The 19756-nt window shown below is 43.5% G+C and overlaps 1 protein-coding gene across 1 annotated transcript; it reads left to right on the forward strand.

Annotated features, from left to right (window-relative positions):
- The first annotated feature begins 1956 nt into the window (after window positions 1-1956).
- On the forward strand, window positions 1957-13278 carry LOC119263200 (alpha-1-antitrypsin homolog). Its single transcript, XM_037537572.1, has 6 exons — window positions 1957-2025; window positions 2924-3203; window positions 7343-7737; window positions 7837-8107; window positions 12697-12844; window positions 12982-13278. Exons 2-6 carry the CDS (start codon window positions 2932-2934, stop codon window positions 13168-13170), a joined length of 1275 nt encoding a protein of 424 aa, XP_037393469.1. The 5' UTR covers window positions 1957-2025; window positions 2924-2931; the 3' UTR covers window positions 13171-13278.
- Window positions 13279-19756: the final 6478 nt, after the last annotated feature.

Raw genomic sequence — 19756 nt, forward strand, 5'->3', positions numbered from 1 at the left:
TCCTCACTGGAGAACGTGTCGGTGGGATTGAGAAGGTCCTCAAAGTATTCCTTCCACCGCCCAGTGATGTCTTCAGTCGAAGTCAGCAGCACACCATCTCCACTATATACAGTGCTAATGGCACACTGCTTTCCCCTTCTGAGTCGCCTGACGGTTTGCCAGAATCTTTTCGGAGCCGACTTAAAGTCACTTTCCAAGGCCTCACCAAACTCCTCCCATACATGGTTTATTGCCTTGGCGATGACTGAAGCCACAGATCGCTTGGCCTGTCGATACCTGCCAGCTGCCTCTGGTGTCCAACAGGCCAACCATGCCTGGTAAGACTCCTTCTTCAGCTTGATGGCATCTCTCACCCGGGGTGTCCACCACCAGGTTTGAGGATTACCGCCCCGACAGGCACCAACTACCTTACAGCAACAACTACAGTCAGCCGCTTCAACAATAGAGGAACGGAACATGGCCCATTCTGAGTCAATGTCCCCCACCTCCCCCGATATCTGGTCAAAGTTCTGACGGAGGTGTGAGTTGAAGATCTGACAGGTTCTTCTGCTAGACGTTCCCAGCAAACCCTCACTATGCGTTTGGGCTTGCCTGGTCTGACCGGCATCTTCCCCCACCACCTGATCCAACTCACCACCAGGTGGTGATCAGTTGACAGCACAGCTCCTCTCTTTACCCGAGTGTCCAAAACACATGGCCGCAAGTCCGATGACACGACTACAAAGTCAATCATTGAGCTGCAGCCTAGGGTGTCCTGGTGCCATGTGCACTTATGGACATCCTTGTGTTCAAACATGGCGTTCGTGATGGACAAACTGTGGTTTGCACAGAAGTCCAAAAACTGAACACCACTTGGGTTCAGATCAGAGAGGCCATTCCTCCCAATCACACCCCTCCAGGTCTCACTGTCATTGCCCACGTGAGCGTTAAAGTCCCCCAGTAGGACAATAGAGTCTCCAGGAGGAGCACTTTTCCCCAACCCGAAGGCGTAGGGAAGCTATCCTCTCGTCCACCGGAGAAAACCCCAACATACAGGCACCGAGTCGAGGGGCTATGAGAAAGCCCACACCTGCCCGCCGCCTCTCACCATGGGCAACTCCAGAAAAGAATAAAGTCCAGCCCCTCTCAAGGAGATTGGACCCAGAGCCCAAGCTGTGTGTTGAGGTGAGCCCGACTATATCTAGCCGGTATCTCTCAACCTCGCGCACCAACTCAGGCTCCTTCCCCGCCAGTGAGGTAACGTTCCAAGTTCCAAAAGCCAGTTTCAGCAACCGAGGATCAGAACGCCAAGGCCCACGCCTTCGGATACTGCCCGATCCACAAAGCACCAAACCCCTATTACTGCCCCTCCCATTGGTGGTGGGTCGATGGGAGGGGGGACTCATGTAACTCCTTCGGGCTGGGCCCGGCCGGGCACCATGAGTAAATGCCCGGCCACCAGAAGCTCGCTGGCAAGCCCCTCCCCCAGGCCTGGCTCCAGGGTGAGGCCCCGGTAACCCTGTTCCGGGCAGGGTGCACAAGTCCTGTTTTTGTCTTTTCATAGGGGTGATTATGGATCACACTTTGTCTGACCTGTCACCTAGGACCAGTTTGCCATGGGAGACCCTACCAGGAGCTTTTGCTCCAGACAACATAGCTCCTAGGATCATTCAAGCACACAAACCTCTCCACCACGATAAGGTGGTGATCCATGGAGAGGTAATAATATATATATATAATACATTTATATTCTATACATTTTGTTTATTGAAATATTAACACTTTTCTCAGCTAATAAACACATACTACACAAATTATTATTATTACAATTATGAAGATGTCGTACTTTGTGCAACTGTTACATGTTATATCACTGTTCGAAGTCCATGAGTAAACAGTAGTGTTTGATTTACGATAAGGGGTGGAGAGTGGGGGAGTAGGGTGGGGGTGGATGTTGGGGCATTGGGGTTTAGAATGGGTTAATATTTAAAGGATTTCAATTAGTTTCTCCACTTCAGTCGATGTCGTGCTGAGAGTTCCTTGCATGTAAGTAGCCTTATTTCACTAAACAATAACAACAAACATATAAAATATATTACATTAAACTTACATTATATTAACAGCACTTTACATTTTCCATAGCATGTAAATAGGTACTTGAGATGTTAAGGCCAGTGTTAGATCTGGATATTTTAATTTGACCTTAATCTTTTGAACTCAGTGGCACAGAAAAGAATGTTAAGACTTTGAACCAAATGAATCAAATATGAAACAACAAAAATATAAAGCATAGCATATCATCACTGTCCATAAAAATCAAAAACCTTTCATTTTCATTTTATTTTTCTGTATCATTTAATCTGCATTCCTTTGTATTGGTCAAGCAGAAATAGTAAATTTCTATAGTAAATAAATAGTAAAATAGTGAATAAAATTACTTGAAATTATACAATTACACTTTACATTTTAAAAGCATGCTTCTCTTCTCCTGTAAAGCTAACATTTTGAGAAAAAAAAAGTTTTTATTGAATATTTCTTAATCACTGCTGTGAACACTGAGATGAACTTTGTTTAGAAAACAAAGTTATCACGTTCTTGATTTTTGTAATGTAATTCAATTGAACTTTGCTATTATAATACATATATTTAAGAGCGTGCATTACAAGCTAAAGCATATTTTACTAGTGCCAATGTGGAAAACTTGAACATCACCTTACTGGCTAGTCCTTCTGCCCCAACCTGATTACTGCAATGCTGTTCTCACTCATAGCATTTTTACCTTCATCTAAAGTGATGATAGTATTGTTATTGTTATTTTTATGGAATCATACAGGCAAAGAAGTTTACATTGCATTGTAGTCTGTAAAGATGCATCTGGTACCAAAATACAGCCTCAACCTGCTCTATTGTTCAAACAGACATAAGTGTGTTTCTCTCTGTCCAGGAGATAAAATGTGTGGAAAGATCTCTTTCTGCCTCCTGGTTTCCCTCCTGCTGATGGTGTCCTTGGCGGCCCCACATGATCATGAGGACCATTCAGCAGATCACGACAAACATCTCCACCATGGCAAGGATGAACCTCACCCCAGCCACGATGGAGATGACGACTTGTCCCGCAGACTCGCCCCTCACAATGCTGACTTTACCTTCTCCCTCTACAAGAAGCTGGCCGCCCATCCAGAATACCAAGGCAAGAACATCTTCTTCTCTCCACTGAGCATCTCCATGGCTCTGAACAAGGTAATCTGTTCTGGCCCCATCCCAATGAGGCGTGGCGATGAAGCTTACAGCAGGCTTTCTTCGCTGAACCGCTGGATGTCCAAGTGGTGTACGGACAATCATGTGGGCTTTATAGACAACTGGCTAATGTTTGAGGGCAAGCCTGGTCTTTTAGGTAGGGATGGTGTCCACCCCACGCGGGATGGTGCTGCCTTACTTTCGTGCAGCATAGCACATAGTCTCTTAGTTAGTCGGCAGAGTAGCAGTAGCCTTAGAAGCTGCTGACAAACCGGAGCCGGGACCAGGCCGCAGACAGAGAGGCTTAACCGACCGTCTGTGAGCTGCAAAGAGACGTTACCTAGATACCAATGTATTCAGACTGTGTCTGTCCCCCGAGTCAAACATAAATGTCAAAAAACTCAAACAGTAAATCTAAATAACCTAACGTATATTAAACAATCATATCCAGACTGTAGCACTAGCACTTCAAAACTAAAGATTGGTTTACTTAACATAAGATCTCTAAATTCAAAAGCAGTTATAGTGAATGAAATCATAACTGATCAGAAATTTGATGTGTTGTGCCTCACTGAAACCTGGATTAGACCCGATGAATATTTAGCATTAAACGAAGCCACCCCTGCAGGCTATAATTATATACACAACCCCAGATCGTCCGGTAGAGGAGGCGGGGTCTGCATAATTTTTAGAAATTCCCTAGCTGTCAATCAGAAACACTATGATAATTTCACTTCTTTTGAGCTTCTTTACATCAATATAATTAATCCAATTACAAAACAGAATGCATTTTCTTTAATTAATATTTACAGACCACCAGGACCCTATGTAGAATTTTTAAAAGAATTTAGTGATTTCGCTGCAGATTTAGCAGTTTGTAGTGATAAAGTAATTATAGTAGGAGACTTCAACATTCATTTTGAAAAAGTTGATGACTCATTAAAAAAGGCTTTTGCATCAATTCTAGACTCAGTTGGTATTGCTCAAAATGTAACCGGACCTACGCATTACTGTAATCATACTCTGGATCTGGTTTTGACCCTGGGTGTTAGCATAGATAACCTAGATATTCTTTCTCAAACCTCAGTAATCTCAGATCATTATCTTATTTCTTTTAAACTTCATCTTAGTCATAATATACGTACATCCCCCAGCTACTCTATGAAACGTTCAATAACGCCCTTTACTGCTCAACAATTTACTGATAACCTTCCTGATTTATCAACCATAGTGTACTCTCCAGGTAACCCAGCAGAACTAGACAAACTAACTGATTGTTTAGAAAATACCTTCCGGTCTACTTTAGATGGTGTAGCACCACTTAAACACAAAAAAGAGAGACAGAAAAAACTTGCGCTGTGGTATAACGACCAAACTCGTACTTTAAAGCAATTAGTACGAAATTTTGAGCGAAAATGGCGATCAACCAAACTGGAAGTATTCCACTCTGCTTGGAAAGACAGTATTGTTGAATATAGAAGAGAAATTAATAAAGCCCGCTCAGAGTATCTGGCCTCTCAGATCGAGATTAATAAAAACAACCCTAGAGTTCTCTTTAGTGTTATTTCTAAACTGACTAAAAATCAGGCAGGTACTGATCCTCAGATTCCAGCAATCCACACTAGCAATGCTTTTATGGACTATTTTGATAATAAAATCGAAAATATTCGGGACAAAATTCAACAGATAAATAGCACATCTTGTCTGTCATCTGGTGTGGCTGATATAGAACAAAATCCAGCTACCGAAGTCAGGTTGGAAGTTTTTAACCCACTACATCAGTTAGAACTGGAGAAAATTATCTCCTCATCAAACTGCACAACCTGTACACTTGATGCAGTTCCCACAAAACTATTAAAACAGGTATTACCAGACATAATTAAACCACTATTAACAATAGTAAACTCATCATTAAACCTGGGGTATGTTCCCAAAGCCTTTAAACTAGCAGTAATTAAACCTTTGATCAAGAAACCAAATCTTGATCCTAGTGTACTATCTAACTATAGACCTATTTCAAATTTACCATTTATTTCTAAGATTTTAGAAAAGGCCGTGGCCCAACAACTTGGCTCTTATCTGCAAAGAAACCAGATCTATGAAAAATTCCAATCTGGATTTAGGCCTCATCATAGCACTGAGACAGCTCTAGTTAAGATAACAAATGATCTGCTTCTTGCCGCTGACCAAGGCTGCGTTTCTTTACTGGTACTTCTTGATCTGAGCGCAGCTTTTGATACAATAGATCATAATATCCTCCTAGAAAGATTAGAGAAAATGGTCGGTATAACTGGAACTGCCTTATCGTGGTTCAAATCATACTTGACCGATCGTTTTCAGTTTGTGAGGGTAAATAATATACCCTCCAATTATACAAAGGTTAGATATGGAGTTCCACAAGGCTCTATCTTAGGACCATTATTATTTACGTTATACATGCTCCCCCTGGGCAAAGTTATTAGAAAACATAATGTTAATTTTCATTGTTATGCAGACGACACGCAGCTCTTCATATCAGCCAAACCTGATGACAAACAGAGAATAAAGAAAATGGAGGATTGCGTAAAAGATGTGAAATCATGGATGTCACACAACTTTCTTCTATTAAATAGTGATAAAACAGAAGTTCTTCTATTAGGCCCTAAAGCTGCTAGAAATAAATTATCACACCTAATGTTGAATCTGGCCGACTTCTCAGTCACACCTGGTTCAACAGCTAAAAATCTTGGCGTTATCATAGATTCAGATCTAGCATTTGATAAACACATATCTAATGTTACTAAAACAGCTTTTCTACATCTCCGTAACATCGCCAAGCTAAGAAATGCTTTATCCTTACATGACGCAGAAAAATTAGTACATGCCTTCATTACGTCAAGGCTAGACTACTGTAATGCGCTACTGTCAGGATGTTCTAGCAGTAACTTAAATAAACTTCAGCTAGTTCAAAATGCTGCAGCCAGGGTCCTTACTAAAACTAGAAAATTTGACCATATTAGTCCAGTCCTATCAGCTCTTCACTGGCTTCCAGTCAAATTCCGCATAGACTATAAAATTCTCCTGTTAACGTATAAAGCCCTACATGGGCTCGCTCCTGAGTATCTGAGAGACCTTATCTCCTATTATGAACCACCACGATTACTTAGATCACAGGGTGCTGGCTTCCTAGTAGTTCCCAAAATTCAGAGAAGCTCTGCAGGAGGAAGAGCTTTCTCTTATAAAGCGCCCCAACTCTGGAATAATCTCCCCGATAATGTTCGGGACTCAGACACAGTCTCAATCTTTAAGTCTAGACTAAAAACTTACTTGTTTAGTTTAGCTTTTGGTAGTTAATGTTAATTCCCTTTAGATAAGGCTGCAGATCCAGGGGTTCATGGACATAGTGAATTGTGGGTAAACTGAGATGCTGGTGCTGCTGTCACTCACTACATGCAGTCACTCAGGTTTGTGGACGGTGGAGTGGGTGAATGCCAGTGTCTCAGGGAGCCTCCGTGTCTATGTTACCTTCTGGCTCTCTCCCTTTAGTTAGGCTGTCATATTCAGACCTGCCGGAGTCATTAGTCACACTCTGATCATTTTTTACATTTTCTGTTCTTCATAAATCCAGTCTAAACTAATTCCTAAATCTTTCCTTCCTCCGAGTTACTGACTGTCCACCGGTCCGGCCCAATACTGATGGATGTCCCACCCTCAAGTCCCCCTGTCCCCCTGATTGACCAGACTGATGGAAGTTTCTGGAACGCAGCTTCTCCACTACAGATCACATCCAAATCTATATGAACTCTAATTGTTTCCACTGTTGATTATACACACCTGAATATATTAGAACTGCGTGGATGTAAAATTGACTTTTCAATGTTTAACTTATAAGTTGTCTGACCAGTGGTAGGATGGTCCCCCCTTTAGATGTGAGTCTTGGTCCTCCCGAGGTTTCTTCCTCCTCCAGCTCTGAGGGAGTTTTTCCTTGCCTCAGCGCTCACGGGGGTTCTGTATATTCTGTATATTCTGTATATTATGTTCAGTGTTTTGTCTGATTCTCTGTGCTGTGATTCCCATTTTTGTAAAGCTGCTTTGTGACAACATCAGTTGTAAAAAGCGCTATATAAATAAATTTGATTTGATTTGATTTGACTCTGTCCATGCTGGCCCTGGGAGCCAAAGGTGAAACCCACTCACAGATCTTCAGCACCCTGGGCTACAGCCCTCTCACTCCTGATCAGGTCAATGAAGGTTATGAGCACCTTCTTCACATGCTGAGCCACAGCCAGGACACCATGCTGCTGGAGGCAGGAAGTGCTGTAGCCGTCCGAGAAGGCTTCAAACCTCTAGACAAGTTTCTAAAGGATGCTCAGCATTACTACCAAGGAGAGGCCTTCAGTGTGGACTTCTCCAAACCTGAAGTCGCTGTGCAAGAAGTCAACAAGTACATCGCCAAGAAGACCAAAGATATGATCACTGACATGGTCAAGGAACTGGACCCAGACACTGTGATGATGCTCATCAACTTTATATATTTCAGAGGTACAGTAGATACCTAAACATTCCATCAGAAATCAATGTCCTTCTCAATTATATCATGTTTTACTATAAGATAACATGCCTTGAATTCTGCCCTCTTAGGTAAATGGAAAAAGCCTTTTAACATAAAATACACTAAAAAAGCCGAGTTCCATGTGGATGAGAACACCACAGTGACGGTGGACATGATGAATAAAGAAAGCTATTACGAGCATTACAGGGACTGGAAGAATTTCACTTCGATCATCATGGTCCCCTACAAAGGCAACACTTCCATGATGATTGTTCTACCTGATGAGGGAAAAATGGAGGAGCTGGAGAAGAACATCAACAAGGAACACCTCAAGTACTGGCATGACAAATTACATGGAAGGTAACCTCAGTCACCAGCCTTTTAATTTCAGTAAGAACGTTACAAAGAAACTTCCTACAAGTAACATTCATTTCCTATTTTATTTCTTGTCAATTTATTGCTTATATATTTGAAGGAAATCATGTTATCGTTGTTTATTGGAAAATTGTATTGGGTATGACATGCTGGAAGCAAGAGTAAATTTGTTTTGTTTACATTAGAATCCATGAATTCATTTACTGAAAAAAAAAGCACACTGGAAATATTCATATCAAAATAAATAATACAAAAGATCAAAGGCCCCCAGTCCGGCTCTCAGGGCTGTATCCTTCTCCAGCAATGAAGAGACTCAGAACTCAGACTTCCTCCCCACTTGTGGCAGAACACCTCACAGCTTGCAGGGTCCATTCTTATGCTATTGGGAGCAAGCTGCAGCTTCTACACTTCCACAGCTGCTTTCTGTTTCCTCCGTTAACCAACACACCATAAACATGTGAGGGTGCTGCTTGTGTGTGTTGGAGCCCCAACTCTCTGCTGTGGGATGTGTTCTGTCATGGGATGTGTTCCCCTGCCCTCTCTGTGCTGCTTTGTCTTCTACCGTCCTCTGCCAGGTTCAGTCTTTTCCACCATTTGTCTTTGAGTTTGGGGAAACTCCATTCCTCTCCAGACCGCATGGGGGTACGATCCCACTTCTAACACCAGTGTGGCATCAGCATAACACAAAATGTGGAAACGGCAGCATTAAACTTTGCTTGAATGGTAGCAAAAGAGCAATTGACTGGTTTGTTTTCAGCAGTATGTTTTATTTAGCATGTTTATTTGTTCACTTTTTTGGGTACTTATATAAGAGAGACAATAAAAAACAAATATTTTTATGGATAAAGATGTAACATAGTTTTTTAACAACCATCATAGGAGATTATTATCAGGCCAACAGGCTTTTCCAGCAATATTCAGGCTTTATGTTAGGCTTCAACAGGTTCTCAACAGGTTCACTAAAAACCAAGCTAAGCAGTAAATATACAGTGCGCATGCTGCCTGTTACAGTAGCTCTCATTTTTGTTTTTTCATTTTTCTTCTTAACTTTTATTTATCTTTTTAATAGATTGTTTATATGGTCTGTTTTTTCGCCGTGAAAGTGCTTCTTTCACTCTCCTGGTGCACTGCTGCACAGCAACATGGCTGCTTTGTTTACACCTGGGATCAACTGATCGCACTGAAGCCGGTCGGCATGGCGACCAGGACAATGAACATCCCTGAAGAGCTTTGTAGACGGACACACAGGGGATGGGGAATAAACCAACGCACGGGGAAAGTGAGGGGGAGATGGCGGAGGCTTATGGAGAAGAGGGGATATAAGCCGCGTCTCCCCTCCGTCGTCATGGGCAACGTGAGGTTGCTGGCTAAGATGGACGAGCTGACAGCACTGGCCAGGAGTCAGAGGGAGTACCGGGAGTGTAGTTTAATGTGCTTTTCAGATAAATGGCTACACCAGGTTATCTTGGACGACAACATTTCCATCGATGGCTTCCAGACTGTTCAGGCTGACCAGGGAACGTACCTGTTGCCCGGACATTGAGCTGTTGGCTGTTAGACTCAGGGCCATTTTATTTGCCACCCAAGTACTCACATGCTATTATCGTGACTGTTTACATCCTCCCCTCTGCCATCCTGACATCAGCGTGTGACCTCATTTATTCAACTATAGCGCGTCTCCAAACGCAACAGCCGAGTGCCTTTATTCCCATATCAGGTGACTTTAACCACGTCAATATGGCTAAGGCACTACCAAACTTCACTCAGTATGTGGACTGTCCCACCAGAGAGGAAAGAACACGGGACCTGCTGTATGCTACTGTTAAGGACACAACAAGTTTTGGGTAACAAATGACATTAAGGCTCTCCTCAACAAGAAGAAGAGGGCCTTCAGAGCTGGAGACAGGGTGGAGGTGAGAACGATCCAAAGGGAACTGAAGACAGTGATCACGGAGGCGAAGGACAAATATAGGAGAAAGCTGGAGTGGAAACTCCTGCAGAACAACATGAGGAAGGTCTGGAAAGGAATGAGGACCATCACCAGCTTCAGGTCCAGCAACAACAGAGGAGTAGCGGACAGCGTAGACGGGGCCAACAAGCTAAATCTGTTCTTTAACAGATTTGACACTGCAGGCTCTTGGGGGCAGTCATGGGCTGGAGGTTAGGGAACCAGCCTCATGACTGGAAGGTCACTGGTTCAATCCCCAGAGCTGACAGCACATGACTGAGACACCTAACTCCCAACTGCTCCCCGGGTGCTGCGGATTGGGGTGCCTGTGCCTGTGCCTGTGCCTGTGCCTGTGCCTGTGCCTGTGCCTGTGCCTGTGCCTGGGTGTGCGTGAGTGTATGTTGTGTTTCACTTCATGAATGGGTTAAATGCGAAGGTGAAATTTCTCCATTGTGGGATTAATAAGGGTCTCTTAATCTGTCCTCCCCCATCTTGACTCCTCTGCTGCCGGTCCTTAGCAGCCTATTCCACTCCCACTCCCGATAGCCTGCCCCCTCCTGTGATGGGCCATCTCCCACCTCCACCCTTCTCCCCAACTGTCACCTCTACAGTGAGTATCACTGCTGACCAGGTGAGAAGACAACTGAAGAGACTCCACACAAACAAGGCTACTGATGGGGTCCCCAGGGTGCTTAAAGCCTAAGCTTTGTGGAGGACTGCAACATGTCTTCAACATCTGAGTCTCCAGAGGGTCAGTATGATGTGGAAGATGTCCTGCATTGTTCCTGTTCCAAAGACGCTGCAACCCAGTGACACCAAGGACTACAGGCCAGTGGCACTGACATCTCATGTCATGAAGACCATGGACAGGGTCGTGTTGGATCAGCTCCAATCCATAGTCTAGCCTTTTATGGAGCTCCTCCAGTTTGCCTATCAGCCCCGCCTGGGAGTTGAAGACGCCATCATCTACCTGCTCAACCGAGTCTACGCTCACCTGGATAAGCCAGCCAGCTCTGTAAGGGTCATGTTTTTTGACTTCTCCAGCGCATTTAACACCGTCTGGCCTGGTCTTCTGGGTGATAAGCTCACAGTGATGCAGGTAGATGCCCCCCTTGTGTCCTGGATTGTTGACTACCTAACAGGCAGACCACAGTATGTACACCTGCAGCACTGTGTGTCGGACAGAGTGGTCAGCAACACTGGAGTTCCACAAGGTACTGTCCTCTCTCCCTTCCTCTTCACCCTCTACACCACGGACTTCAGCTACTGCACAGAGACTTGCCACCTTCAGAAGTTTTCTGATGACTCTGCAATAGTTGGATGTATCAGCAGGGGTGAAGAGGATGAGTTCAGGGCAACAGTGAAGGACTTTGTCGCATGGTGTGCTCAATGTGACAAAGACAAAGGAACTGGTGGTGGACCTGAGGACTGGACTGGGCTAAGAACACTGACACCCTCTACATGGCTCCCACCCACTCTACGACACGGTGATGAGACACAGGAGCTCATTCAGTGCAAGACTCACTCTACCGAAATGACCACAGAGCACCACAGGAGGTCATTCTTACCTGTGGCCATCAAACTCTATAACTCCTCCCTCAGTGTGTGATTCACAGTGTGGATCATCTGCACAAAACTCAATACCAAACTGTTCATATGTGTAATAATAATAATAATAATTGTGTGCAATAATTCAGAGGGACAATAATTGAACTGCTTTGTATTAGATGTTTAATATTTATCATCACGGTCACCGCCACTTTACTATATTCATAAGTACTTAAATCTTGTGTACATATTGCAAATTTCTCTTTGTTTTAAATTATTAAAGTGTTTATTCTTTTACATAAATGGTTGCAACTGTAACAACTGCAATTGCCCTCTGGGATCAATAAAGGATTCTGATTCTGATCATATAACATTACAAATCGTGTACAGTCACTTCTGAGAGTTGGCAATATTGCAGCAGCAGTAAAGGCGTAATTAAAGGCTGCCTACTAAGAGAAATTTTGAAGGGTTGAAATCCAAGTATTTCATGAGCCATTGATTTTATTCAATAGCTTTGCTTCAAGCCATCTGTAGCCAGTTAAGAGACATCTGCTTTTCACTATACATGATGCAAAAATAGTCTCTGTATTGGCTTTTAATTCTAGTAGAGAACCTGAGCCTTCATTATTTATCACATAACAGTTTTACCTGGGGGATTCTAACCACTCAAAACCTCTCCCAAAAATCTCTTCATAAGGAGCTTTTGTTTTATGCCATAAGGAGTTCTTTGCCATTAGAGGGGACCGAATGGGAAGAGACTTGAGAAGCACTTGAGTTTTTAATGTAATGTAATTATTAGAGTAGCATCTTAACAAACACATTGTTTTAATAAAACCATGCTAAGAACATGCAGGTTCTAAGCTCCAGTGCCCCCACCACCACTTCCCAGTAAGTAGTGCAGGGAGCCAGACAACCATTCAGGAGTAGATCATTTGTAAGTCAAGATTAAAATAAATCCTGTCATTTTCAAATTCTAACCTTTAGATTACTTGTCTAGTTGCCAAGAATCCCAAAATGATGGTTCTGTGATAAAGTGACTTTTAAGAAGTTTGAAATATTCTTCTGTTCTGCTGTGCAGTTATGTGGAACTCTTCCTGCCCAAGTTCTCCATCTCTGCCTCCTTTTCACTCGCGGACACTCTGGAGGAAATGGGAATAGTCAGTGCGTTCTCAGACAGTGCAGACTTCTCCGGGATCAGTGAGGAGACCAACCTGAAGGCTTCCAAGGTAGAGGAATCTAAAGATGTTCATCATAAGCTTGTAGGCAAACTTAATGCAGCCTAGATGAAGGTACAGTGCATTTGTGACATGCATTGCAGATCTACAGATCCTTCACCTCACACAGATTCATGACTTCCCTACAGGTCCTCCATCAGGCCGTCCTCAAAGTTGATGAGAAGGGCACAGAAGCTGCTGCTGCCACCACCATAGAGATGGTACCTTATTCAATCCCTCCCACCGTGAACCTCAACAGACCCTTCCTGGTCTTCATTGTGGAGGAGAGCACCAGGAGCATCCTCTTCATGGGCAAGATAACCAATCCCACTGCATAGAGGCAGCCAAGTCCCACCCACACCAGCAGACCTAGATGACTGTTGAAATGCTATTGAAACACTTTCATTTCAACAAACAGAATCAAATAAAGTCAAACTGGCTGTGTATGAAGTTGTACTTGAATAATACTTTCTGAAAAATGAAAGAATAGAACAGCCTAGAAATGATTAATGATTAATAATTGACACGTCAAGATTATTTAAGGCTTTGTTCTAGAAACCACAACTGCCTGCTGTTACTGTTTATTTTCTCTAAGTGTGTTCAGGTTTGTGCTTCACTATCATGATCTTGTACGTGCTACAGTAATGTATATGTACGATTTAGCTCCACTCTTAAAAGTTCCTCCCTTTAGACCTCCACTTGAGTAAAAGTACTAAAGTATTTACCTTCAAATGTACTTAAGTATAAAGTAAAAGTACTAAAAGAGTAATTCTGGCTCTGATGTCCTGTTATCATTTTTATGACCAGACTGGCTTCATGAACTCATTTCAGGTGAAAGTCCTCCAGCGTCTCTCTTGGTAAACCAGTCTTTTAATAGAACGTCATTAATTAGTGACGCTGACGTCTATTAAAATGATCAGAAGCACAAAACACTGAAGGTAAACAGTTTCCATCAGGGAGAACCGAGTGGCTCTGAAATCACTTTTACACACAAGCAAAGTTTCAGTTTCAGATTTATTTACAACTTAGTTCCAAGTTTAAGTTGAATAAAAACTGGCTTTAAACTCAGGATCACAGATGAGCTCCTTTACTATGTTGACCTGTAGGCGTCTGTTCATAAACATAAACCAGCCCAAACTCATTTACTATAAAATGAAATGGTGTTTGTAGAAATTCAGAAAAAAGCAAAAGTTAAAGAAAAGTGAAGAGTCAGTCTCATAAAAAGTCAAAGTCAGATGAAAAACCAAACTCCAGCCGCAGGTTCGGCTGGAAGGAGAGAAAAGGCGTCTTTATTAGTTCCAATGTGACAAAATGACCCTCAAAAGCCAAAATGTGCAGACACTACACACACATTACATCTTATACCCAAAGATGAGCGACCTTTTCACCCCTCCCGGGGGTGAGATCATCGCTACACCTATTTTTGATACATCCTGAAATCACCTTGGATACCAGTAGAACTGTTTTTTCTAGCCTTCTTATGAACCCATCCATCCATCCATCCATCCATCTATTTTCTAAGCCGCTTCTCCGTCAGGGTCGCGGGGGGGTGCTGGAGCCTATCCCAGCAGTCTTCGGGCGGAAGGCAGGAAACACCCTGGACAGGTCGCCAGTCCATCGCAGGTTCTTATGAACCCTTATTTCTTATTTCTTGTTTTCTGCCTTGTTTTGTCAGGCCTCCCTGTCCTCCCTGTGTCCGTGGTTTGTAACACTTTCCTATTAATTTGGTTCAAAGACCGGTTCTTACCAACCCTTATCAGCTAGGCTTCCCATTCCCAGCTAACTTCTACTGTAAAGGCAGTGTTTCTCACTCTTTCTGACCCTTTCTGCTTTGTGTCCAGAGTAGAGTTCATGCTATCCCATATATGGAAATATCGGGCCTGCTTTTTCCGGTCCCTGTCTGCCTGCCTCAGTTAAATGCTTATAGGCATGTCTGTCTCAGTTTAGTGTTTATAACTCTATTTTTAATCTTTTCCAACCTAATGATTGTTACAAAACTTTTATTAAATAGGGTTCAAGGATATTTTCTTCACACCCCCCCCCAACAACATCCAGCTTTGCATGTAAAGCAATCAATTACACACACGTCCGGGTACATTCAAGCATTTATAAAGATTATTGAGCTCCAAACTGTTAAAGTTGCATCAGGTCACAGACTGTATTTCATAGGAGCCCAGTTAGTGCTGTACCTACGGTAACCTGCAGTTACTGGTATAAGAAGAACAGAGTTCAGGGAGGAGCACACAGTGTTGAGGAGCCCTGTGGTTGATGTTTTATTACCACTCGCCTAGGAAATATGGTTCTTGGGTAAAGACATTGCTTCTATATAAAACCATGAACACACAGAACACTGCATCCTAAAATTGTTCTTTACATTGTGTTGTATATGGTTCTGTAGTTATATAGTATACAAGCTTGACCTCATATAGACAGACCATTTTCAAAAAGGTTCTATATGCCAAATGCTTATTTCTATAAATAAATAAATAAACAAGCACTGATGGTGTCTCCATTGGATATTCCAAAGTATTCCAAAAGTATTCCAAGTATTCTCCTAAAAATTTAAGGAGTAACCATATTATGAATTCTACCTATACAAAATGTAACTTAGAATGACTACAGATACTTCATTTCTCATTTCTGAATTCCATCAAAGAAATCAAAAGTCCACAAATTAGCATAATGCAGGAATAGAAGTGGAGAACAAGAGTGATATGATAATGACATTAGATCTCACAGCCTGGTTATACAGCATGGCATTACAAATCCAAAGTTATCCAGCAGTGTATGATCATTGTGGTCTGTAAATACATATCAACTCTAACATATCAGAGCAGGGAAATACATCGCCTTCCAGGCATTAGGAATAACATGCCTGGTAATAATGCAGAATGACTCACCAATGACTTTCACTGCTCAAACAGACAAGAGCCATGACAATCTTTCATCTGGGCAAACTTGTCAAAAACATATCTCTCAAAATCCACCAAGCCATGGAATGAATTCAAGCGATAGCACAGCAAGCAAGCAGAAATGTTTTTCTCTTGAACCTCATTTTGTCCTTTCCACACTGAATGATGTTAAAATCCTCTGGCTGGTGTCGTGCCAAACATTTAATCTCTAATTTCTGCTCTAATAGTACCAAATGTAACTTTTATTACGTTTTTTTGACTTGACTCATTATATTGCCTTGCAATCAAGAGTGGCTACAACAGCTGATTAGAAACTAGCAACACCCACATCATAAACGTCATTACTAAACATGTTGATAAATGTAAATGCATCATTTTTTTGTTGGTTACTCTCAGCATGGGGCCAACATGATCATTCCCCCGGCTAGTTATTGATAGCATGTTGACCATAAACAGTGTTTTTAACTGCCCCACTTGATTAGACTAACGCTGACAGCCATGCTCACCAAACAAAGACTGCTAGGAGAAATAGGCACCTATCAGTGCAACATATTTAAGTATATTCACTCTAACAAATTATATATATATATGTACAGTACTGTGCGAAAGTTTTAGGCATCTAAGCAAATGTTTAACCAGTTGACCTCAGCAGTGAGTTTATCACAATATACATTAGAATAAAGTCGTATTCATAATTCAAATAAACAGAAAAACAATAAAAAGTAACAAGAATTTTTGGGTCCATATTTTTCCTGGACACCTTCATAGCCGCCACAGAGACTCGTTAATATCATCAATTACATCATGAGCACAATTTACTGAGCACTGATTGGTCAAACCAGGAGCTGATTTTTAACTACATATAATACTGGACTTCCTCGAGGAGAGGCTTGGAAATGTCTGGTAACATCCAGAAAATCATTATATATACACTGTGTGCACAATTACTAGGCAAGTCTTATTTTTGAGGATTATTTTTATTAATGACCAACTACAGCGCTCTCTGTTGACGATCAACTTTTTGTGCAGCAGCAGCCATAGCCTCCCAGACCCTGTTCAGAGAGGTGTCCTGTTATCCTTCAATGTAAATCTCCCATTTAAGAACTGCCCACAGGTTCTCAGTTGGGTTCAGGTCAGGTGAGGAAGGGGCCTTTACTGGCGAGCCATGCAGAGGAGTACCTGGATGCATGTGATGGAGCATCGTCCTGCATAAAAATCATCGTCTTTTTGAAAGATGCAGATTCTTCCTGGACCACTGCTTAAAGAAAGTGTCTTCTAAAAACTGGCAGTAGGCTTGGGAGTTGATTTTGAGCCCATCTTCAACCCGAAAAGGTCCAACCAGCTCATCTTTGATAATACCGGCCCATGCCAGTACCCCACCTCCACCTTGCTGGCGTCTGACTCAAAGTGGAGCTCTGTCCCGTTACTGATCCAGCCACAGGCCCGTCAAGAGTCACTCTCATTTCATCAGTCCATAAAACCTCTGAAAAATCTGTCTTCAGATTCTTCTTGGAGCAGTCTAGATGCTTCAGCTTATGTGTCTTGTTCAGTGGTGGTCGGGTTTCAGCCTTCCTTACCTCGGCCACGTCTCTGAGCGCTGAACATCTTGTACTTCTTGATGCTCCAGCTAGGTTCTGGAATATGACAGAACTGGAAGATAATGGGTTCCTGGTAGCCTTACGCTTGATTCTTCTCAAATCCTTGGCAGTTAATTTGCGTCTTTTTTTCTCAGCACGTTTCTTGCGACCCTGTTGACTATTTGCAACAAAACGTTTGATGGTTCTGTGATCACACCCCAATATCTTAGCAATTTCAAGAGTTCTGCATCCCTCTGAGAAACTTTTGGTAATTTTTAACTTTTCAGAGTCAGTTCAGTCTCTTTTTTGGCCCATTTTGCCTGAAGAATAAAGCTGCCTAATAATTATGCACACCTTGATATAGGGTGTTGACCTCCTTAGGCCACACCCTCCCTCATTACACAGATACACATCACCTGCTACGCTTAAATCCATTAAACATTCAAGTTTATCCAGCTTGGAGTTAGAAAATATGCCTAAAAATTATAAGATGGTCAAAATACTCAGTTGCCTAATAATTATGCACACAGTGTGTGTATATATATATATATATATATATATATATATATATATATATATATATATACATCCATCCATCCATCCATTATCTTCCGCTTCTCCAGGGTTCAGGTCGCGGGGGCAGCATCCTAAGCAATGAGGCCCAGACCTCCCTTTCCCCAGCCACTTCCACTAGCTCTCCAAGGGGGATTTCGAGGCGCTCCCAGGCCAGCTGGGCGATATAGTCATGCCAGCATGTCCTGGGTCTTCCCAGGTGGACTTGCCTGTGACACCTCCCGAGGGAGGCGTCCAGGAGGCATCCTAACCAGATGCCCGAACCACCTCAGCTGGCTCCTCTCGACATGAAGAAGCAGCGGCTCTACTCCGAGTCCCTCCCGGATGACCGAACTTCTCACCCTATCTCTAAGGGAGAGTCCAGACACCCTTTGGAGGAAACTCATTTCGGCCGCTTGTATGCGTGATCTTATTCTTTCAGTCATTACCCAAAGCTCATGCCCATAGGTGAGGGTGGGAACGTAGATCGACCGGTAAATCGAGAGCCTTGCCTAATGGCTCAGCTCTTTCTTTACCACAACAGACCGGTAAAGAGCCCGCATCACTGCTGACCCAGCACCAATCCGCCTGTCAATCTCCCGCTCCCTTGTACCATCACTCGTGAACAAGACCCCGAGACACTTGAACTCCTCTACTTGAGGCAAGAGCCTATCCCCGACCCAGAGAGGGCTCTCCACCCTTTTCCGCCTGAGAACCATGGTCTCGGATTTAGAGGTACTGAGTCTCATCCCGGCCGCTTCTCATTCGGCTGCAAACCGATCCAGCGAAAGCTGAAGTTCGCGGCCTGATGTCCCGAATAGGACCACATCATCTGCAAACAGCAGCGATGTGACCCTGAGGTCACCAAACGGGACACCCTCCATCCCCTGACTGCGCCTAGAAATTCTATCCATAAAAATTATGAATAGAATCGGTGACAAAGGGCAGCCCTGACGGAGTCCAACTCTCACTGGGAACGAGTCTGACTTACTGCCGGCCATGTGAACCAAACTCCGGCTTTGTTTGTACAGGGCCTGAATGGCTCATATCAAAGAGCCATGTACCCCGTACTCCTGAAGCACCTCACATAGAATACCCAGTCGAATGCCTTCTCCAGATCCACAAAGCACATGTGGAGAGGGTGAAGAGTTGGTCCAGTGTTCCATGACCAGGGCGGAACCCGCACTGCTCCTCCTGGATCCGAGGTTCGACTATAAGCCGGACTCTCTTCTCCAGTACCCCTGCATAGACCTTACCAGGGAGGCTGAGGAATGTGATTCCCCTGTAGTTGGAACACATCCTCCGGTCCCCTTTTTTAAAAAGAGGCACCACCACCCCAGTCTGCCAATCCAGTGGCACCGCCCCCGATGTCCACGCAATGTTGAAAAGGCGTGTCAGCCAAGACAGCCCCACAACATCCAGAGCCTTGAGGAACTCAGGGCGGATCTCATCCACCCCTGGAGCCTTGCCACCAAGGAGCTTCTTAACTACCTTAGCGACTTCGGCCTCAGTAATGGACAAGCCTATTCCCATGTCCCCAGACTCTGCCTCCTCACTGGAGAACGTGTCGGTGGGATTGAGAAGGCCCTCAAAGTATTCCTTCCACTGCCCAGTGATGTCTTCAGTCGAAGTCAGCAGCACACCATCTCCACTATATACAGTGCTAGTGGCACACTGCTTTCCCCTTCTGAGTCGCCTGACGGTTTGCCAGAATCTTTTCGGAGCCGACTTAAAGTCACTTCCAAGGCCTCACCAAACTCCTCCCATACAAGTTTTTTTGCCTTGGCGACGACTGAAGCCACAGATCGCTTGGCCTGTCAATACCTGCCAGCTGCCTCTGGTGTCCCACAGGCCAACCATGCCCGGTAGGACTCCTTCTTCAG

Source organism: Pygocentrus nattereri, chromosome 4, assembly GCF_015220715.1.
Source record: "Pygocentrus nattereri isolate fPygNat1 chromosome 4, fPygNat1.pri, whole genome shotgun sequence".
Classification (NCBI taxonomy): domain Eukaryota; kingdom Metazoa; phylum Chordata; class Actinopteri; order Characiformes; family Serrasalmidae; genus Pygocentrus; species Pygocentrus nattereri.

Excerpts from the sequence above, each read along its gene's own strand:
- LOC119263200 (XM_037537572.1), top strand. The coding sequence starts at position 2,932 with ATGTGTGGAAAGATCTCTTTCTGCCTCCTGGTTTCCCTCCTGCTGATG. Across the intron at positions 3,204-7,342 it reads TTCTCTCCACTGAGCATCTC|TTTGACTCTGTCCATGCTGG; the intron begins CATGGCTCTGAA and ends GATTTGATTTGA. Across the intron at positions 8,108-12,696 it reads CATGACAAATTACATGGAAG|TTATGTGGAACTCTTCCTGC; the intron begins GTAACCTCAGTC and ends TCTGCTGTGCAG.